General features: G+C 33.1%; 2 protein-coding genes across 2 annotated transcripts; both read left to right on the plus strand.

Moving 5' to 3' along the window:
• Window positions 1-7: 7 nt before the first annotated feature.
• LOC141665533 (uncharacterized) lies at window positions 8-1,108 on the plus strand. The gene has a single exon (XM_074471518.1). The coding sequence runs from the start codon at window positions 8-10 to the stop codon at window positions 1,106-1,108; it is 1,101 nt and encodes a 366-aa protein (XP_074327619.1).
• Window positions 1,109-9,595: 8,487 nt separating this feature from the next.
• LOC141665534 (replication factor A protein 1-like) lies at window positions 9,596-12,194 on the plus strand. The gene is made up of 11 exons (XM_074471519.1): window positions 9,596-9,742; window positions 9,848-10,136; window positions 10,266-10,362; window positions 10,466-10,584; window positions 10,698-10,779; window positions 10,880-11,018; window positions 11,167-11,327; window positions 11,448-11,568; window positions 11,673-11,867; window positions 11,998-12,072; window positions 12,186-12,194. The coding sequence occupies exons 1-11, from the start codon at window positions 9,596-9,598 to the stop codon at window positions 12,192-12,194; spliced, it is 1,434 nt and encodes a 477-aa protein (XP_074327620.1).
• Window positions 12,195-23,713: the final 11,519 nt, after the last annotated feature.

A 23,713-nucleotide genomic window follows, 5' to 3' on the forward strand; every position in this document is an offset into this window, starting at 1 on the left:
AGATATTATGACATCAGTGGATCCTGAAAGAGCCAGCCTACCATTTGGCGGTATAACTATTGTTTTTGGAGGAGACTTTCGGCAAATCCTCCCTGTGATACCAAAAGCTTCAAGAGCACAGGTTGTGACTGCTTCTTTAAATAGTTCAAAGATATGGGATCATTGTCGGGTATTCTTACTAGAAAAAAATATGTGTCTTTCCTCTGGGAAAACAGAACAAGAAAAACATGAAATCGCGGAATTTAGAAGGTGGGTACTTGATGTTGGTAATGGTACTCTTCCCAATGTTCATCCAGATGATATAATCAGTGATCCGGAAGTAGTGATTCCGGATAAATTTCTGATTAGAGCAAGAGAGAACCCACCAAAGGCTGTTATTGACGTAGTTTATCCTGAACTTGCAAAGAACATAAAGAATGTTGACTATTTGAGGGAAAGATCAATTCTTACTCCAACGAATGTCATTGTGGGTGATATAAATTCATACATTCTTGATCAAGTTCCAGGAAAGGAGCAAACTTATTTTAGTCAAGATTCCTTGGTAGACAGTGAAGGTGATAACAATGATTTTGGTTCTGCTTTTCCAATTAAATACTTGAATTCCATTAATATGCCTTGCCTGCCAAAACATCATTTGAAAATTAAAGAAGGATGCATGATTATGCTCATGAGAAACCTCAATCAGATCATGGGACTTTGTAATGGGACAAGAATGATTGTCAAAAGGTGTTTGTCCAATAGTATAGTATGTGATATACTTACTGATTCTCAAGTTGGAACAACTCACATTATTCCACGGATAGAAATGGAACCTTCAGATACTCAATGGCCATTTGAGTTCAAAATAGTTCAATTTTCAGTCCAGTTGTGTTATGCTATGACGATTAATAAGAGTCAGGGACAGTCGCTTCACAAGGTTGGACTTTATTTTCCGAGATCCGTGTTTACACATGGACAACTTTATGTTGCTGTATCGAGAGTTACTTCTCCTTCAGGCTTACATATTCTGATTGACAGTGATAGTGAAAGATATACAATTGTAACGGCTAATGTAATTTTTGAAGAAGTTTTCTATAATTTGCCGAGCAAAGATAATCAAAATCGGTGACTGTAAAATTTACATTTATCTCTAATAACAACTTCTGTTAAAGAATATCTTGCTAATTTATAGGGTGGATATGTATCACTTACTTTCCTAATCTTGCAGTTATTCATTATTGCCTTATTTAAAGCCTAATCTATAGTAATATGAAATCCATATTTGATCTTCCATATGTAAAGTATTTTTACAAAGATTTGAACATAATATTTCCACTTTTTACATAGTGTTGATCAATATTTCTGTATCTTTCTAAGAATCGTTAAACAATATTTGTTATTCTATTATACATTTAATAGAAGAAAATAATCCATTGTGAGATGTCTCCATACACTTATCAAAATTAAACAAAGCAATCGAATGTAACATGATTTCAGTTGACAATGCATAAAATTATCTACGACCTTCATAAAATGACAAATAAACGGAGGATAATACTCGCACGTACCAACATAATTTGAAACACTTAATAGAATTAGAACATAGTTTATGGAAATTTGCGAAATGCCAGAGTAATAGAAACCTTCACAACGTGTTTTCGAAATACCGTACATGACAAAAACAAGTTCAATCAGCTTAACAGATAGCTGGTTACTTAATTACTAACGGGGAAGCTAACAAGAAACACGACAGCATCTTCTTCCAAAATGGTGAAAACCAGAGTTTCATTCAAAGATACATGATTATCTCTTGCAAACTGGTTCCATCCTCCTGACATCCTAAAAGTTCTGCCGGATATCACAATCGCAACACTCCATTCGCCAACTTCTGTCGCCAACTTCGAAAGACCAATTTCATGGACTGACGTGTTTTGGGATATACTACAGAAAGGGAGTTGTTTATTTAACTGATGAATCCAACACAATATCAAAAGCGAACTATAATTGTTATTTACAGAATATTAGAATAATACAAACACTATGATGTAACAGAGAACTATATTAATTTAAGATTTTTTTGAAAGCATTAATTTAAGATTTATATGTTTCACGTACCGGTCCGTGAGTTGTGTTGTCCACATTAGATTGGCTCATCACAGCAGTAAAATTGATAGGATCAATGTTTAATTCTGCTTGCTGTATTCCTTCTGCAATGTGCTCCATGCCAACCTCCAGATCAAGCTCATCGTTCTCTGGTTCCCCGGGTTCGATACCATTTTCCATTTCTGTCACATTCAAATAAACATTGATTAATCAATTTAAGTAAACAATTGTCATATTAATTATTTCTAAAAAAATAATAAACAACGTAGATAGATGAAAATAGATAGATCTGATGCATAATGCAAATTAAACATTGACAAAAAAAAGCACAATGATCTGTATCACTTGAACTGTTGTCCATCAGCATAACTTCGACGTCTGAACTGTTAAATATCATTATTAAAAAGATGTCATTGCCAAAGTAAGTAAGTAGGATTTTATCAGACTCGGTTAAACCATAGTCAGCCATAAGATCCGTGATGCCATATATTTTCCGCAAATTTGGGAAACAGGTTCCGTCATACTGATCTCCATTTCTCAGAAAAATGATAAATTAGGTAGAAGCACTTTTCCAAACTGTCTCCAGAATCGTACCTGAATTGGCTGAAAAACACAGAAATGTTAAAGCACATTATACAACCTAGGCAATATAATCGAACAAACAAATTTATGGTAGCTTTACACTAAAATTAATATTTTAAATTTTAAAAATCATATGAAATATTAAAATTTAGTTACATGAACACTTGCTGGAAAAGAAACACAGAAAACACTATCTGAAAGTTACTTACTAGTTCTCCAAATTTAATTTCCTCACTGTTGAGAAACACAAGTATCTTCCATCCAAACCCAGTTGTCAGATCTGAAATTACAATTTGATTCAAATTACAGGTTAAAATGTATACTACTATAATAAATCAAGTACAAATATGATTAAGTTTCGGAATTGAGAATAAGAAAGTCACCTTGATCATAAAACGTGCCACGTGGTATAGTTCGATTCAGGAAATAAATCACCTCACTGAAGTCATCTTTCAAAAAACTTGCAAAGAACTTTCCATTTCTATTATAAGAGAAAATCATTATTGATCCAAATAAACCACGATAATCCCTATTAAATTCTGACATATTACAAAGAGATTGTTCTGTTTTCCTGAATCAAACATGTGACTCATGTTCATTGGCTATTTGTATTATAACAGTTCCTGGTATCTTTGGTTGAACAACCGTAATGAAACTTTCCGGTAGCCTCTGCAATAGGATTAAAGTTTTTTACAATTTAATATGGCATATGTATCAAAGACTTAATATGTTTCGAACATACGAAGCATTAAAAGAAATCTCACCACAACATCAAGCTCTCCATCTTCTCTAAATCCAGGCAGAAAAACAAGGAATGAAGGATAGTTCTTGCTATAGTACTTGAGCTATAATGTAAAACATAAATTATAGTATAAAAAATTCAAGTTCATTTGTGAAACCGATCATACGGTTAAATGAGGTTAAACTAACTTTATATATATAAAAGGACTGTTAAAGAATGGAAATAATAGCTTTACTGACGATGTTTGAATCTTCCAGTAAATTTATGTTTGTTCGTCATGCTTCCATATTTTAACAGGTATCTGTCATATACATATCGAGTAATATATTAGATTATTAATTGATTAAACATTATATGAATTTAATCCCAAACTGTTCACCAGTTTGTACATTTGTCTACTGCTCTCGCAGGAGAGTTTGTTTCAACAATTAACTGTAATAGTCTTAATACATATCACAAGTACAAACATTAGTATACAAATTCTACAATATACATAAGAACTTAAACATACACACAACATATAAAGATGCAGAACGTACATAATCTACAAATATACATAACAGAGTGTATACAAACAATAATCATAATACTCACAATATTCACTATTTTTTAGTGATAATCACACTCGTGCATACAATACGCACAACTTCAATCCTATTGTCAATACCAATTAACAATATTCATTGGTCAATGCAACACATTGAGCAACTATACAAACTTATTGATACTACCGAAGCAGATGAAGTTAAATCAAACTCAATTAGTGATAAAATTGAGTGTTAATTGAAAGATAAACTTTGAAGAAACCCAAACCTGATTAATCGAAGTGAAAGTTGTTCGCTCAACCGGTTTTGTCTCTCTTCTCCCTCTTTTCCGGTCGTTTTCTCCTAGATCTGCATGCAACGGTTTTGTGTCCCAATGTTTTGGGATATAAATATGTAAGATATTTTAAAAGTAAATATAAATATAAATATGTAAGGTAGTTTAAAAACTAATATAAATATGTAAGATATTTTAAAAATAAATTTAAAAATTAGTTTCCTCAACTAACATAAAATCTTTGTCATTAGTGAATTTTACTGTATGGGTAATTTTAAAATATATAGGTTAAATTAATATTCTAAGGATCGTAATATTTTTATCATTATCAACCAAAATGAACCAAAAGAATAAATATCAAGTAGACTACAGTACAGTTAAATTAATATGTGAGATTATTTTAATTATTTTTTATATTTTTAAATAACACTTTATTAGTTAATATATAATGAAAATATATTATGAATATCCTATATGTTTATATGTAAGATAATTTACTCAACTAACATAAAACCTGTGTCATTAATGGATTTTACTGATATTATAATTTCAAGAAATATACATTACAATCAGATTGTACGGATACGTTATATAACCGCGGTAGAACGTAATATTTTTTTTATCATTATCCCACTCAAATGAACATCAAGTGTTGAACTATAACTTAATAGAACAAAAAGTGCTTAAAAACTTTCTATGATTAAAAAATTACCTGAAATAAAATAAAATAAATAAAATATTCAGAAAGAGTTAGGTGTCTGCTTATTTGTATCCTCTCCAACCTTCACTTTTTCTACATGATTGTACAATGTAAATGCAACTATTATAATAAAATTGAAAATATGAAATTATTAATGTCTTAAGAATTTAAATTAATAAATTAAAATTAAATAAATTAAAATTAATTTATTAGAGTCCATAATAATCATTAGTCTGATTGTTGTTTGTTGTTGGTTCTTAGCCATTTTGTGTGTTTTCTCCATAGATTACGATTAAAATTCAACTATTATATTACAACTGGCAATTTGATATGTTATTTGCAGAAACAAGCATCTATTGACATGAGCGGTTTTCTGTCACAATAATACTTATCCAATATGTTCAGCGTACGTTCTACCATTACTCTTTTCATGTCGAATACTAATTGTAAAATATCATGAGTAGTAAGATATTTAGTAATGGAGTAATTGAAATATATCAGACGGAAAATGAGAGAACTAATTAAATTGTAGAAAATAACATAATCTTAAATTCTTTACTGTCAAATATTTCATTAATACCCATGTCTATAACACAAGTCACATTTAAGCCACATCTATACTTATAAAACAATTAAAATTTGATAAAATGATGTACAACACAATTCTAAATCTTATTATATTTAATAATATTTTAAGAAATTAAATTAATAAAAATTTAATAGATATGGTAGCTGCTGCTATTTATCCTCTCCATTTTTCGTGTTTTCTACCTTTAAGCAGTTTATATGTAACTATTATATCCCAACAGACAATAAGATATTACTATTGTCTCAAAAAATTAAAATAAAAAAATAAAAAAAATTAACTAAGATCCATAATAATAACACCATAAACGAGATGATGTCCGTTGCTTCTTATCCTATCCATTTTTTGTGTTTTCTCCGTATTACATGATATAAATGCAACTATTATATTATAATAATAACTGGCAATATGATATCCTATAAACGGAACAAAGTATATATTGACACATAATGAAACTTATAATATAAATCATGTCGTTAATTTGCATCAACAACTTTCTGGGCTTTCTGTCACAGCTGAAGTTATTTGTTCGCACGTTCTACCATTGCTCCGTTCATGTCTAATACTAATCGTAAAACAACAAACGGAAAAAGTATATTCAGCTATAAAATAAGTGTTATCTTATTAATTTTTTGATAACAAAATATATAACAAATTATAATAGAAATGTGAAATATATAATATGATAAATCATAAAACATTTTTAATGTGTATAAATTAAATAATATTTGAAGAAATTAAATAAGTGTAAGAATATAGCTATAATAATTTGGAACTACATGGTCTCTGCTGCTACATATCCTCTGCAATTGATGTAAATACAACTATTATAATACAACCATAAATATAACATGTTATTTGTAGAATCAAGTATTTGTTGACATATAAAATAATAATTTTAAAATTGTTTGATTAGGTTCAAAGTATAATCTTAAAGAATATGCTTTATTAGGTTTTTCCAATATATATTTTATTAATCACTTAATAATATTTATATTTTTATTTAATATTTAATGTGTAAGGTGATTTTATCAAGAAGTCTAATGAAGTCATATAATATATATATAGAGCTCTCTCCGATATGGAGCACATAGATCACATGATTTAAGTTTATTATTACTTATTTATTATGTTTAAATATATATTTTAGACTTTAACAAAATCAGGTTACATTCTTATCACCTAATCATATGGAGGTCATATATGGTAATTTCTTAATTTCCATATGATTAGCACAATCAAATATTTATAACGATTTGCATATTATAAGACAAACAATGCAAATGTACCTAATTACTTGGTTTAAGGTATAGAGAAATGGAAGATAAAATGTGTTGGGAACAACTTTATTTTGAAATATATACAAAGATATCTGATTGCCCCTTATCAGTTTATTTGTTAAGGAATGTTTAGCTGTTAATTTGTTTAGATAAAGCAGAATAATTCATGATTACAGGATCAATCAATATCCTAACAATCAATTATGAACCATGATACGTGGGAAGATGGTAGTTATATAGGACATGATCACATCATTTATATGAGAATAAACAACACGCATACCTGGTTCACTACCACTGATCAATAGTTTTTTTGCAACCGGTAAGAACAACCATTATATACACATTAGTGTTTTCTTATGTAGCCTTTTATACTCATTATTTGTTGAATATTTTGCAGATATGGAGATGCACAGTCATTTGTCTGCTTTGAATGAGACTCAGAACGATTGGTTCCTGAGAGTTTGTGTCACCGGGATTTGGAACAATACTACTAGCTCTGGCATTTTGATTCGTTACAATATGATTTTGTTAGATTGTGAGGTATGTTACAACAATCTGTATATTTTGAACAATACTACTAGCTCTGCTATATTGATTCGTTACAATATGATTCATTACAACATTGCATAAACTATCATATTTTCTAAATGTGGCATTTAGTTTTATATAAATATATTACCTATCTCTGTTATTCAATTTCCAGAATAACCATATGCACGCGGTCGTTGCTCCAGAGCTTTGGAATCTCTTTGCTGGTATTATTACTCCAGGCACCATCTATTGCATCAGAAACATTAATGTTTCCCTAGCTACTGGTTTGTTTAGGCCTGTACATTTGAAGGATATGATCCATTTTACTGCCTCCACCACTGTTGTATTGGACCTGAACAATGATCTCTTCATCCTGAGGCATAAGTTTCATATCACACCATTGAACTAGCTTCGCGATTCTTTCTATTTTTATGGACCTGAAAACCAGCCTGTGTACTCTACAGGTAAATTATAAGATTTAGCAATACCAACTGTTAGTATATTATGTATTGAACTTATGGCTAAATGTATAAATTAACAGATGTCGTTGGAGTTGTTGAGAATCTGGAAGCCATGAGGACTGTGCAGACCCGACATGGTTCAAGGGATCTTATGCGCTTCAATATTAGTGACGGACTGTGAGTACGATTTAATTCAGTGTGTCTTACTTGCGTATATTCAATGTTATAACTCCTTATACTTTACATAATTCACAGGAATAGGCACTGTGTATCCTTTTATTCTCTATTTCCTGAACATTATGAAGCATTGTATGAAACTCAGCTGGAGAATCCTGTTATTGTTAAACTGGCATCAACCAGAGTTTCAGTATTTCGAAGTACATTTTTGCATTTTATACCTATTTTCAATATTTTGAAAAGTTCACATGCATTATTCTATTCATGAGTTAACTATGATTTGGAATATTTTAGATACGTATATAATTGGTAATCTGCCGTCTACCAAGATTTTTATCAACATTGATGATCCACAAGTTTTCCTCATGCGACAGAGGTACATTAAACTTTGAACGATACTTAATGTAGTTAAGCAAGACAATAAGACAACTCAAATATTTTATCAATGATTTTTTCTGAATTATTTAAAAATATCGTGTAGGTTGGAGGATATGGTTTACCTTGCTGCCCACGCACCTTGATGATGAAATATTTTGAAGAAAGATATGGATGCTGGAATTTACTATTCTATTCATCAATAAGACACTATTTCATCTGTTTTATTATTTAATTCCGAAATGTCGCTCAATGTTAGGACATCCGGTCTTCGAAACTTTATGATCGAATATTAAATTCTATCCGTGAACTTATTGTAATTGTTAGCTTTCAATGTTTTTCATATGGTTTATTGTGTCCTCTTAACTTTGATTTGTCACTAGTTTTAATATTTCTCCCATTTAAATATCAACATTTGTGCGATTATTGAAAATCCTATATAGCAGCAATGATAAATATATCTTCATAAAAAAATTGTATTAACATGACAATAATGTTGTTGAGTTATAAAGCGAAAATATCAAATTGGTAGGTGTACAACAATAATTTTAGAGACAAAACAATCTTTTTTTCAAGTATAGAGATCGAACCAATCTTTACAAGATGGCCTTTTGAATCTAAAATAAATAAAGAATTTTATTGTCAACAAGTTTGCCTTTCTATAACTCTAAAATACATAACTAATTCACTACCATTCAGGAAACATGCTTACAATTAATTATCCGGTTCAAATAAATCCATATGTAAAAGTTTTTCTTTAACAACCATTCAGGATGCATGCTTGGAATTAATAACGTATAAGTGAGTTAAATATTTAAATAGTATTTTTAGTAATATAATAGTGCACTATATTAATATTCTTGCTTTTTATATTTGTAAAACACGTTATATCTTTTTATTTTATACAGAGATCATATGATTAATTTGCCTCCTAATTTTATGTTTCTAGATTGATATAGGTATGTAATGTATATCATTAAAATATCTTTACAATAAATCAATTTATCTGTCATATCTTATGATTTGTAACAAACATAAACTATTACTCCTAATTTTTTGCTTAGAGATATTTACTCCTACCTTTTTGACCATCACTTTCTTCTATAAACTGCTTCTTCTTTCTTGGCAAACCATATTCGGTTTCTACATCATACAAATCGACTTCATACAGGTAAACAACCACATCCCACCGTCCTTTTCTTCTATCTTACTATTGTACTTAATGTTTCTGTCTTATGATACAAATAACTATTCATAATGTTTGATCAACTCTCTTTTATTGACGCTTCTGGAACCACATGGAAGATAAATGCTAGAGTTACCAGAATGTGGCCTTCTATTTCTGTCGCAGATAATGGGACTGAAACAATGATAGGATACAATTTAGTTTTACTGGATGACGCTGTAAGCCTCTAAATTTATAATTTACTTTCTTACGTTTTCCAATTAATTAGACTCATATTAACTGATTTATACAACATGATGTTGTCTATTTTATTGTATGATCAGGACTGTCATGTTCATGTTTTTGTTTATGCTGATAACTGGAAATATCATGCTCACAAAATAGTAGAAGGTGGAGTCTTTGTTTTTTCGAATTTTTACACAAAAGAAGCTTTGGGCTCTCTCAGACCAGTGAGCTCTAAATTTCGCATCAACTTCTCGCCATCGACTAATGTTGAAAGAGTTGAAGACGACTTCATGATAGCCAGGCACAAGTTTGAATTTGTTGATTTGAGCAATTTGTTTGCTGTTGCAAACGCATATGAGAAACCTGATTCTCCTGATTATTCAACAGGTTATACTATTTTTCAAGTACTTACGTATCAATAAGTCTAACAAATTAAGTTTTTATATTAGTCTCGCAAATTATTTCATTTTATACACTTATTAATCCAACATATATATAATTGGTCTTGGTATGTAGATGTGATTGGTGTTTTAGTAGATTTTGAGCATGTATGGAAAATTAAAACTATGTACGGTCTGAAGGATATTTGCAAGTTCAGGATTACTGACGAAAGGTTTATATTGGACTTCTCATTGGCTAAGATTTATTGTTGATCAAACTCTGTTTTATAGAAATGGCTTTTGTATTATTTAATAATCCTGAACTTACATATACAGAGATTCTCATAAGGTCACTGTATGGGGTAATCTTGCTGTGACTACTGATGCACGTGTTAAAGAGGTTAAGGCAGGATTTAAAGATGGTGAGGAGGAGCCTATAATTGTTATAGCGTCAGGTACAAAGCTTAAGATTTGGAAGAGTAAGTCCTATAAAATTCAATATTAAAGTAGTAAAGTGTGAGATTATTAACATGTACTCAACATGATTTTATTTCATATGTATATACAGGTTCTGTTCAGATTAGCACACTACCCGCGTCCAAGATATACATCAATTTGGATCATGATTTTTTTTTTGCTGTGAGTCAGAGGTACACTCATTTTCATCAACTATATTTCATCTATATATCTTAGATGATTAGTTAATTATTTTTTGAAGAGTTCAAAATCATTTATCCATATTTGTATCAGGCTTCGCGAAGAAGGTTATGTACCTTCTGACAAGACAACTTCTTCTCCAACTACGACATATGTTAAGGAGGTGGTGTCTGTCATTGAAACGGTTACACTAAAGGAGTTAAGTGAGAAAACTTCTACTGATTTTCTGAAGGTATTATTTATCTATATGCTGCAAATTTAAGATCAATGTGTAAGTTCACATATAATACATTCTGTATTTGATTAATATTGCATGCATAAATACGAAGTAGAGTTTTTTGTGAATGTAATAAATGAAAACATGTTAATGGAATGTGTAGATGAGTTTTATGTGCAAAGTAAAGGTTAAATCAGTTGAAGAAAGTGACAACTGGTGGCATGGTAGCTGCAACAAGAATGATTGTCACGAAGAAGTTATAAAATTCGAAGGAAAGTATCGATGTGCCAGATGCAAGAAGAATTATCCAGTACCACAAAAGAGGTTATCGAGAAACAAATTCAGTCTATACTCTTATCAATATAAATCTGTAAAGTTAAATGTATATGAACAAATAACTGACCACCTAAAAAATCACCAACAATTCATATATCATATTTGCAGGTTCAAGATCGTTTTTCTTGCTGAAGATGACACAGAAGCTTTTAATTTTGTTTTATATGATCGTGCCGTGAAACGACTGTTGGGTAAAACAGTAACTAATCTGATGGCTGAAGGATACAATGTAAAGTACTTTAATCCCTTTAGTGTCAATTAATTGTTTTATCCGAAATATATGTTACTGTTTTTATGATTATATCAAGTTGTCTACTGATTGTAACTTTGTAGGATCCTGCATCATATCCTCCACCATTGAAACAAATTGCAGGAAGAGAAATTACTGTTAAAGTTGAGTTCACTGATGATAACATATTAGTTAACAGCACAGTATATTATGTTGTGGATGCATATGAATGTTCAGTTAGCACTTCTCCTGTGCTTGAAGACATTGATACTGGGACTTCAGTTTCAAATTATACAAATGTGAGCTTCATGTTTCACATCTTAAAAATTTCCTGCTTATTTCATAATATACCTACAATACTATATATCCTAAAGATATTTGTTAGCTCTTGAATTTATAAATGTTTTCATACTATAACCAAAATTGCAGATAAGTGTTCCCAGTCTATCAGATGGTGCAGGCACTCCAGGTTCAGCTCTATCGACTAGCAAACGAGTTAAAAAGGTGGGTAGATTGTATAATTACCCATTATTAGATCTAATTTATCATAAAAAATATACGTACAGTTGTTTATTAAATCATACTGCATTAAAATTATATTAATTTCCAATATGCAGGAAAAGTAAAATATTTTGGTACCGGACTCAAGATTCATATAATCGCTTCGTTTCGAGGAATCTTGAATGAAGATTATCTCAATTTTCCATTTCAGAACTTCAATAATTATGTTTGATTTTTATTTCCATTGTTGTTTACTTTTTTGCAAACAGTAACATTTTACACGACGGTGAAGTTGAAATTTTTGGATGTTCTTCATGTTTTTGCAAATTTTTAAATTAATGGACCAATAATTTTTAATGGCAGGTAGTTTGTCCAGTAATTAGATTATTATACTTTCCGTTATGTGGTTAATATTTTATACTATAAACGTGCTTAAACTATATACAAAAAATAAAACCCTTCGTACTATTTGATGACAATAATATACAATTTCTTTGTTAAAGACAGAAAAATGAAAGAGACGTTATCGAATGATTTGTTGTTATTGTTTACACATGATGATATTGGTATAAAAATGTTGGCACACAATGTCGCAACTTCATGAATATATATCTTTAAAATTTAAAAATAGATCGTATATAACTAAACCCCGTATGCGTAGCACGGGCAAGATAACTAGTAAGTTAAATAAGTGTTTAGATAATTTTACTTATAAGTCAGAATTTTTTTCTTAAATGAACTAAAATAAATAATTATTAAATATAATTATCTTAATTCTTCAATTTGAAGTTAGATTAATATTTAAAAATATATATTTTAAAATTTAGATTAATAAATCAATGAAAAATCAAAATAAGTTGATAAAAAGTACGTTGTTACTAACATTCAATTTATCAGCTTATAAGTTATAAATTCAGCTTATAAGTTATAAATTCAACTTATAAGTTGGGTCGACAAACGATCGTAGATAAGCTGTTACGGATTTATAAGATATAAGCGACTTATAAGCTTGGCGCCAAACATGCCCTAAATCACAATTACTGATTTAGAGCACCTCCCTCTTTTTCTCTTTGTTTTTAATTATCGGTTGACTTTTCTGCACTTATTTTGAAGTGCGTATATTTAAAATAATAATTTTTAAAATTTTATTTTTCTAAATAAAAATATATAAACTTAAACTTTTATTGATAAAAAAAATTCAAAAATAATAATTTTTACTATATGGTGAATGTATATTAGAGGTGCGGAGAAAAGTGAAAGAAAGTTAAAACCAAAGAGGAAGAGATAGTTAAAAAGGCAATAAGATTCGTTTTGATGTGATTAGGTCTAAATCTTTAAAAGAATAAAGTTTAATGTAATTCAAACTTGATTGTTATAGTTGTGTAAGTTTGGTGTGAAATTTTGATTAAATATTTTAGTGTTAGTTGTGTAATTTTGATTGTTATGCATTTTTAGTCTTGCGATGGAAGAACCCGGAAAGGAGAAGATAAGAGTTGTGATGTCGTCGAGGAGTCTCAGGGCTGTAAATGAAGGTAGTTATGTGAATTTGTGCTTGCTATGTGGATTAGTGATTTACGATAAAATTACATTGTTTTTTTAGTGTAATTACCTGAAGACATTTAATTCTTTTGTGTAAGATAAGATAAAGTAAGTTGTTTATCGGTATGATAGTTGAATAATTATGCAGGGCAAGTTTAAGAAGAGGGGTTAAACCTCTCTCCTTAGAGAATCTGATATAGTCGCAATATTAGTAATCTGATTTAATTTTCTTAAAAAGGTAGGAAAAACTCGCTTATGTCTGGTTGCAAATTTTTTTGGTATGATCTTGTATGCTATGGTGCAGCATGCAGTTGGCCTAAATCGTCCATTGCAGCCGGACCAACAATTTTAGGGACGTAGAAATCAGCTTAGTAAGCTGCCCTGCTATTGACAAAAAATTAAATATTAAATCCTACAGCTGTTGTGACTTGTACGCAATGCTTAATTTGCAAGAAGTTAGCTAGACGGGCAGACCCGAGTCTGTAAGAAGATGAAGATCGAGAACTTCTTGAAATAGTTAAAAGCAACTCTTTTCATTTTTCATTCTTTCCTTTATTCCGTTTATAACAACATAGACTAGAGTTCAAGCACACCATTTTGAGAAGGAAGGCTCCATTCCTTCCCATACTCGTTTTCTTCACAATTTCTATCTTAACAAATTTGCAGTCGATCAATTTTTTTCAAATCTTCTCTCTGAACTCCATTATTGGTCTTCAATTTTAATCACTCCATACCCTTCCATTCTCTCCAACCAAACACAGTATTAGGGATTGGAGTAAACCCCCCTGTTAACACCATAGGACTTGGGGTGTGTTTTGTAACCCATACATAAGCAGCTGGGGCCTGCTTCGTGCATTTGTGAGATTGACCAAAAGGGCTGCAGTTATTGCATCTCGACGGAACTTCAGGGTACTTAACCTGAACTTTGACTACGACTTCATTGGTCATTCTCAACAAGAATTTGGACTTTCACTTTAGCAAGAGCTAGATTGCCTGACATTGCTATGCCGATGTTGCTTAACTTAGTGGCACAATTTTTGAGGTCTGGTTGTCCCTGAAAAGGGGGGGTACCAGTGTGGCCAAGAATAAGGGCGGTCTTCCAAGTTTTAGATGGAGAAGTTGTTGCACCTTCAACAGCTTGGTTTATCTACAGTTTTGGTCAGAAACGAGGGAATCGACATGTAGATTCAAAATCAGAGATGGGGAACCCTTTGGGCAAGTACCTTGAACGGGTTTGGAAAGGTAATGGATGCAAGACAATGTTTAAGAATAATGGATCTTGAAATAAATGATGAAAAGATAACTTAGGGTGATTCAAATGTGGAAGTATAACTACGGATTCCCACTGAAGTGTCAAATGATGGTGGATGCAACCCATAAACAAAGACTCAATTCGATAATTTAATATATAAGTAGTCAAGTCCTAGATGGTCAAAGATGATATGTGGGGTTTACATCACTTATACAGGGGACTGAAACCTAGTAGACTACGGCCCAAACAATTGAGGTTCAGCATACATATTTTATATTTGTAAATACACCAATTTTTCATATGCTAAATATACTTAAACTATATATCAATAAGTGTTAGTCCCCTTTAGTTTTCATCCTCCATCATATTTCTACATTTTAAATACTTTGCTATTCAAAAGTCCACGAGCAGCCTCCATACTTTCCGTTAGCTTTTTATGTCCAGACTCCAGAGTAACCCCGTCCGAATCAGCATTAGAAATTGTCTCACTATGAATGAATAAATGCAACCGTTGGAGAGAAAGAAAAGGTGACTAGCGTAGGAGAGAGGGGAAAGAGAATGGTGAAGCCTGTTTCTGGGACAACATTGATATAATTTTTTTAATATAGAATATAATACTTCAAATATAAAGCTGTATAATTTGATGTGTTTGTGTCTGTGTCTGTGTGTTACAGTAAATAATTAACTAAAAAATGGGACCTATGAGAATTTGTACCTGTTCACTCTCCGATTACTAAATTTAGTTTGTAATCAAGTAGTATTCTTTTTGGGTCTCAGAAGCTGTATCTTTTTCTTTTAAATCTGTAATATGGATGTCGCATAAGAACTTCTTTTTTTAGCGGTAATTGTACTTTCAGATTTTCATGTTTGAGCTTATTGTACTTATGTGAAATTATTTAATAGTGAATAAATGCAACACTAGGTCATAGAGAATGATTCATTATAAAAATTTCTATAAAATTATTGAATCGACTTTGTGCGTCCTAATTCAACAATTTTTATTATGTAATAGTCTGTCCGTGTCCTACTATGTGATCCTAAATTTCAGGTATTTTTATTTGATATGATTGCATTATTTGCTTTCAGGACTAAAGTTTTAGTTGGCTACATAGCAGTGTTCTATGTGCAATAATTTTCCTTTTCTGTGTCATTCTGTTAGTCTTTTTAGCATCCAGAGCAGCTTGCTTCTTTTCCTGCTTCAATCTAGCATTTTCTTCTCTCTTTGCTTGAGCAAATTGAGGATGTCCAGCCACCACACAAATTTCTTTCCCATTTTTGAAAATCTTGGCAATTCTCCTTCTGGAAGCTGAATCAGCTGGATCTTTGTATAAAGCAATTGACCTTGATAGAAGCTTTTTCTCATCAGGCTTGGGTGTCTCATACACGGTCTCCAAAGGGTTTTTCAATGATGATTTAAAGTAGTTTACCCTTGGTTTCAGAATTGTTTCAGCCTTTGGAGATTTGATGCAGGAAGATTGTCCTCTTTCCAGATAATTCATGCTCATCTCATTCACACTGATTTGCTTGACTTGAGAGTGATGGATGGCTGACTTAACTGGCTCCTTGACAAGTTCAAACTTCTTCTGTATTTCCTCATCAATCTTCTCCCAGTTGACTAAACTCAACTTTTCCTTATCAGCAGCTCTTAAGTTGGCTGCTGTTGCATTGATCAGATCTATACTATCTGTAACTGATGACTTTGAGATAGTAATTGAAGGTACAATTACTTTAGTGATTTGGATTTGAAGCCTCTCCCCCTCACTCGATCCTTTCTCCTTCTTTTTGTTATCATCAAGTTGAGCAGAGGAGGGGGTTTGAGCAGCCACCAGTTTTTGAAGTACATCAGTCTGTTGGGCTTCATGGAGATGAATGGAAGTTAAAGATGCTTCTATGGCTGACATTCTTGTGTCCAAGGCATCTATCTTGGTTGACAGATTAAAATTTTTCCTTAATTGCCTCTTGATGTCAAGCATTGTAGCTTCTGGAAGTTTAGAATCTATCCTGTCTGAAATAGCCTTTTTCATCTCCTCAATATCATTCTTCATAGTATTCACATCTCTAGCATGCTGGAAGCCTTGGATTTGCTGAAGTTGCAGGGAGGCTAGATGTGCCTGAAGGAGCTTCTTGGTGCTGGCATTGGTAGTGGTTTGAAGAGCAGTATTGGTCTGATTGATTAATTGGATCAGGGTTGTCTTGAAGTAATGCTCATCACAGTGCTTGGAGAATGCCCATGATGGCATACCTGACCTTGAACTTTAGCCTACTTCTCCCCCTATGTCCATTGCTTCATCTTCACTGTCCCCACTCCCATCTCTAAAGAAATCAGCTGAACCACCAGTCTCATAGTCCACATCACCAGCTGTAGAAGGCAAAGCTATGATGGCATCCTTAGCTCTCATTATAGACTGTGTGGTATGCACCAAATTCAGCATCCTTTCTGCATTGTCATTACCCTGTTCAGCTAGAAGTTGATAAGCTGGAACAGGATGAGTAAATGCCTCAGCATCAAGGGAAGTGGAATCTATAACAGCTTTAGGATACTGAGATAGTCCTTCCCTGTCTGCATCCTGGACATTGATTGACTCACTAGCAATGACATCCATCCTTATTGCTCCAGTACCTGCATTTCTCTCATTTTCTCTCTTTTGTTGCATCAGGGTCTCACCCTGGATCCCCACCCTCACACCCTCACCTTCACCTACTAAGGTGGGACTCCTCTCACTCTCTTTTGCCAATCCTGAAGAAGTGGATTGCAGATTTTCACACATTTCCTCTCCTTTTTCCTGGGAGCAACCCAGACTCTCACTCAAAACACTCTTCTCTCTCAATCCTAAGAGTGACTGTACAACCACTAAATCTTCTGCACTTAAAATAATTGAAGTTTGAAATTGTGCAGAGATACTCGACGGATGAGTGATATCCATCGAGTGAGTGGTTTTGCTATCCGACGGATAACTGATGTTAGGCTTATTCGTCGGGATACAATCACTACTCGACGGATGAGCAATATCCGTCGAGAGAGTAGAAATGAATGAGCTGGGAATAGAAACTATTGTTGACCCTATGCTGATTGAAGATATTTTAGGCACAGATGACACAACAGTTCCTGAAAGAATTGGCAAGTGAGCCAACAAATCATCTAAAAGATGATGCTCGCTTGCACTAGATTTTGGCTTCCCCAACAGAGTTAAAGAAGGGGAATCATGAATTGATGTGTTTATCATATCCACATTCAGAAAATTTGTTGGTGAGTTTAGTGTTTGAGGTGCTTCTATAACTAGAGATTTTGGCTGTGACTACATATTTATTGGAGCCACATCAAACTGAATTTGTGAAGGTTCAGTGACTATGTCTTTAGCACCAGTTTGCACAGTATGTGTATCCTGTGCATCCCCAAAGGTTTTAGATTTCTTCTTTCTGGCATAAGTTTGGGGTGAACTTGTGTCCCTAACCCTCTTGACCTGTGCTCTTGGTTGAGATCTTTGTTCAATAGCTACATCCTTTTGGGAGGATGCAACTAGAAATGAGCTTTTATCCTTTTTAAGCACTGCAGTTTGTTGGGAAGCTGCAGTGTGGCTAGGCCGGGATTCACTCAACTCTCCAACCTTATTCTTGGGGTTTCTTTTATGTTCACCCCTTCCCTCACCTAACTTACCCTCCTTCACACTCCTCTCTTTGGCTTTAGTGGATTTTCAACTGGCATCTTTTGGGAGATACCAAAGGGGGCTTTCTTTGATTTGGATTTTGAAATAATTGAAGGTTTGGAAGCTTTGGTAGGCAACTGTTTGGTCATTGACACAGTTGCCATAGCCACACTTGAACTCAAAGAAATTGTGGAGGTTGGAATAGTTGTAGGGATAGGTGAACTTACCTCACTTACCTGAGGTGCTTGCATTACAGGAAAATAGAACATTGGCACATCCTTGTGATGATTGGCCCTGTTCAAATCTGCAATGAGCCTTCTCTCTTGAACCCAACAATCTAGTTTGTTGTTAGGGTTCTCAAGCACAATCTCTTCACAGAGGTGGTTAGCTAATAACATAAGAAATCTAGCATAATACACATTCTTACCTCTTTTATTTAACTCTCCTAGTTTAAAACCTAACTCAAACAAGACAAGGTCACTGAAATTGTAGAATTTATCTGTAACTAGCATGTAGAGCATGTTAAGCATGGAAATATTCACTGAATCAAAATTACTGACCTTTTCTAAGAAAACTTTTGTAACTACATCACACAAGAAACTCCACTCTTTCCTAAGACCCATTCTCCTAATATCACTCAGTTTAGAAGTAGGAAGTGCATAGTGCATGGCATTAAGCATATTGATTATATCAGTGCCAGTGTGTGGTCAAGTCACATTGTTATCAGGAATTTTGAAACATGCTTTTATCACATCACTATTGATACAGTATTCTTTACCTTTAATGGTTAGAGTGATGGTCTTATCTGTAGAGTTGTAGGTAGCAATGGTCCACATCTCTTCAACAACTTCACAGAAGATTGTGGGTGATTCCAGCATGGCATAGTTGAGCTTGCAACTCTTCACAAAGTCCATCATCTTGTGATAGTCTCCAGATTGCTGAATAACCTTGTTCACTAGTGCGGTGAAATTGTTCTTCTCATAAATGAACCCAGTTTGAGACATAATCTTTACAACAGGTGCCATTGTTAAAGAATAAAAGCTTGAAGAGAAAGAGAGTAAGTGCTTTGAGAGAGAATGAAATAAGAGCAGTTGAATTGAGAATGATAAAAGAAAAGCAATTGCAATGAAATAAGCTTTTATGCTATCTCAAAAATAACTGATAAAAATAATAAAATAAAATAAAGTAACCAATAGAAATTGCCTAAAATAGCCGTTAAAAAAAATAAACTGTAAAAATTCCACCCATTATCTGTCGTGTTATGCTTACAAACTATAAGTATACTCGATGGATAATGTACATGGAATTAACGGCTGAGATTAAGATAATTCGACGGATGAGGATAAACTGTTATCCGTCGAGACATAAAATAATCCAGATCATAATTGATTTTTGTTAGCAAATAGTATATCGACGGATGATCAAACTCAATGGATAAAGATCATCCGTCGAGATGTAAATTTTGACTTAGCCAAAATTTCATTCAAGACTGAAAAATCAATTAAGTTTCTGGCTGTATTTCAACTTGCAAATAAACTTAGATAGATTTAAGAGTAATTAAGCATACGTAACTCACTTACCAACCTTGAAAAGGTGGATTCATCCAGTGGCTTGGTAAAGATATCTGCAAGCTGCTTCTCACTTGGAACAAAATGTAGTTCCACAGTACCATTCGTTACATGTTCCCTTATAAAATGGTACTTGATATCTATGTGCTTTGTCCTTGAATGTTGCACTGGATTTTCAGTGATGGCAATTGCACTTGTGTTATCACAGAAAATAGGAATCCTTTCAACTTGCAAACCATAGTCTAGCAATTGATTTTTCATCCATAATATCTGTGCACAACAACTGCCAACAACAATATATTCAGCTTCAGCTGTAGAAGTAGAAACTGAATTTTGCTTTTTACTGAACCAAGACACAAGCTTGTTTCCTAGAAATTGACAGGTTCCTGTTGTACTTTTTCTATCAATTCTACAACCTGCATAATCTGCATCTGAATAACCAGTTAGATTAAAACCAGAATCTCTAGGGTACCAAATGCCAAGATTTGGTATTTCTTTGAGATATCTGAAAATTCTCTTAATAGCTATTAAGTGAGATTTTCTAGGATCAGCCTGAAATCTAGCACATAAACATGTAGCAAACATTATATCTGGCCTACTAGCTGTTAAGTACAGAAGTGAGCCAAGCATGCCTCTATAACTTGAAATATCCACAGACTTTTCAGTAGTGTTTAACTCAATCTTAGTTGCAGTCGCCATGGGAGTTTTTGCGGATGTGCAATCCATTAGATCAAACTTCTTTAGAAGATCAAAAATATATTTAGTTTGACTAATGAATATTTCATCACTAACTTGCTTAACTTGTAAGCCAAGAAAGTAAGTTAGTTCTCCCATCATACTCATTTCATACTTACTTTGCATCAATTTGGCAAACTTTTTACAAAGTTTCTCATCTGTAGAGCCAAAAATAATATCATCTATATAAATTTGAACAAGTATACTAGAGCCATTAACATTTCTGAAAAATAAAGTTTTATCTACAGTACCTCTTGTGAAGTAATTTTCCAAAAGGAAATTTGATAAAGTGTCATACCAGGCTCTAGGTGTTTGCTTCAGTCCATAAAGTGCTTTCAAAAGATAATAGACATGTTCTGGAAAATTTGGATCTTCAAAGCCAGGAGGTTGACTGACATAGACTTCTTCCTCCAAATCTCCATTCAGAAAGGCACTTTTGACATCCATTTGATAGACCTTGAAATTGGCATGGGCTGCATAGGCTAAGAAGATTCTGATGGCTTCAAGTCTTGCAACAGGAGCAAATGTTTCATCAAAATCTATTCCTTCTTGCTGACAATAGCCCTTAGCAACCAATCTAGCTTTGTTCCTGACTACTATGCCATTTTCATCCATCTTGTTTCTGAATACCCATTTGGTATCAATTGGATTCTTTCCTTTAGGCTTGGGCACCAGCTTCCATACATTATTCCTTTCAAATTGGTTTAGCTCCTCCTGCATAGCTAAAATCCAATCAGGATCCAACAAAGCTTCTTCTACCTTCTTTGGTTCTTCCTTGGAAAGAAAGTTGTTATATAGACATTCTTCCTGAGTTGCTCTTCTTGTTTAAACTCTATAAGACACATCACCAATGATAAGCTCAAAGGGGTGATCTTTTGTCCATTTCCTTTGTTGAGGTAGATTAGCTCTAGATGAAGAAACCTCATTGTTGTCTTGATGTGTGATTGAGTTTTGATTGTTAGAAACTCCCCCTGAGTTTGTGGATCTTTGATTTGAGAAATGGGAACTTTCTATAGGTGATCTATCTTGACTTCCTGCTCCTTTTGATAACCGACGGATGGTAAATTTTGAGTACCGACGGATGAAGCTGGTTGTCTCCCGACGGATAACGCAGATTGCCTTCCGACGGATGAAGCACTATGCAACTCAACAGATGTTGAGTTTTGTGCTTCATTGGTAGTAGATTTATCTGCATTATCCTTAGATATTATTTCTTGATCACTTTCATCATCACTGTCATCACTAACCATCTCCACATTATCGAATTTGAGGCTCTCATGGTAATCTTCATCTTTCAGTCCTTCACTCTTTTTATCATCAAACACAACATGTATTGATTCCACAATAATGTTGGTTCTTAGATTGTAGACTCTATATGCTTTACCAACAGCATACCCAATAAAAATTCCTTCATCTGCTTTATCACCAAACTTCCCATGTTGATCAGTTTGATTTCTCAGAATAAAGCACTTGCAGCCAAAGACATGAAGAAAATTTAGAGTTGGTTTCTTGTTCTTGAAAAATTGATAGGGAGTCATGCATCTGGCTTGATTAACCAAAGAAATATTCTGAGTGTAGCATGCAGTATTTACAGCTTCAGCCCAGAAATATGTTGGTAGTTTAGATTCTTCAAGCATTGTCCTTGTAACTTCAATAAGTGATATGTTCTTCCTTTCCACTACTCCATTCTATTGTGGAGTCCTTGTTGCTGAAAACTCATGCAGAATCCCATTTTCCTCACAAAATGCTCTCATGATAGAATTCTTGAACTCAGTTCCATTGTGACTCCTGATTCTTCTAACCTTGAAATCAGGATGATTATTGACTTACCTTGTGTGATTGATGATGATTTCACTAGCCTCATCTTTAGACTTTAGGAAATATGTCCAAGAGAACTTTGAGAAATCATCTACAATTACTAGGCAAAATCTTTTCCTTGAGATGGACAATACATTGACCGGTCCAAACAAATCCATGTGAAGCAGTTGCAAAGGCTCTTCAATTGTTGAATCAAGTTTCTTCCTGAATGATGCTTTAATCTGCTTCCCTTTTTGGCAGGCATCACACAGTCCATCCTTAGAAAACTCCACTTGAGGAATGCCTCTAACCAGTTCTTTCTTCACTAGCTCATTCATGGTCTTGAAGTTTAAATGTGATAGCTTCTTGTGCCATAGCCAACTTTCATCCTGACTTGCTTTACTGAGAAGACAAGTTACAGATTCTGCATTAGATGAGTTGAAATCAGCCAGGTACACATTTCCTTTTCTCATACCAGTGAGAACCACTTTGTTGCTTCTTTTATTAGTCACAACACAGGCTTCTGTATTGAAGGTTACTGAGTTGCCTTTATCACAAAGCTGGCTGATACTCAACAAGTTGTATTTGAGACCATCCACTAAGGCAACCTCCTCAATGATGACATTATCCTTTGAAATCAAGCTATATCCCACAGTATAACCCTTGCTGTCATCTCCAAAAGTAATACTTGGGCCAACTCTCTCCTTAAACTCTGTGAGCAGGGTAGAATCACCAGTCATGTGTCTTGAACAACCACTATCCAAATACCAAAGATTCTTTCTGTTTCCCTGCACACATCAAAATCAAATCAAGTTGATTTTGGTACCCAAGTTTCCTTGGGTCCTGCCTTGTTAGCTTTCTTTTTCTGTTTCTTAGGCTTTATCTCATTTGACTTAGGAATTTCAGATTCATCCTTAGTCATTTGAGTTGTGCCTTTGAAACCATTCATTGCAACAGAATTATCATGCATATTATGACTAACAGGAAATGACATGCTATGTGTAAACATGTTGTTCCAGTAAGGCATACTAAATGGCATTTATGGCATACTATATGCAACATAATAAGGATTAGGTGCAAATGGCATATTAGCAAACCGTGCATTCATG

The sequence above is a fragment of the Apium graveolens genome, chromosome 6 (genome assembly GCF_009905375.1).
Source record: "Apium graveolens cultivar Ventura chromosome 6, ASM990537v1, whole genome shotgun sequence".
Taxonomy (NCBI): domain Eukaryota; kingdom Viridiplantae; phylum Streptophyta; class Magnoliopsida; order Apiales; family Apiaceae; genus Apium; species Apium graveolens.

What these genes read in the sequence shown, in the direction of transcription:
- LOC141665534 (XM_074471519.1), top strand. Translation starts at nt 9,596, where the DNA reads ATGTTTGATCAACTCTCTTTTATTGACGCTTCTGGAACCACATGGAAG. An exon ending in TTCAGGATTACTGACGAAAG is followed by an intron (nt 10,363 to 10,465) that starts GTTTATATTGGA and finishes TTACATATACAG; the next exon opens with AGATTCTCATAAGGTCACTG. An exon ending in TGATGGCTGAAGGATACAAT is followed by an intron (nt 11,569 to 11,672) that starts GTAAAGTACTTT and finishes GTAACTTTGTAG; the next exon opens with GATCCTGCATCATATCCTCC.
- LOC141665533 (XM_074471518.1), top strand. Translation starts at nt 8, where the DNA reads ATGACATCAGTGGATCCTGAAAGAGCCAGCCTACCATTTGGCGGTATA.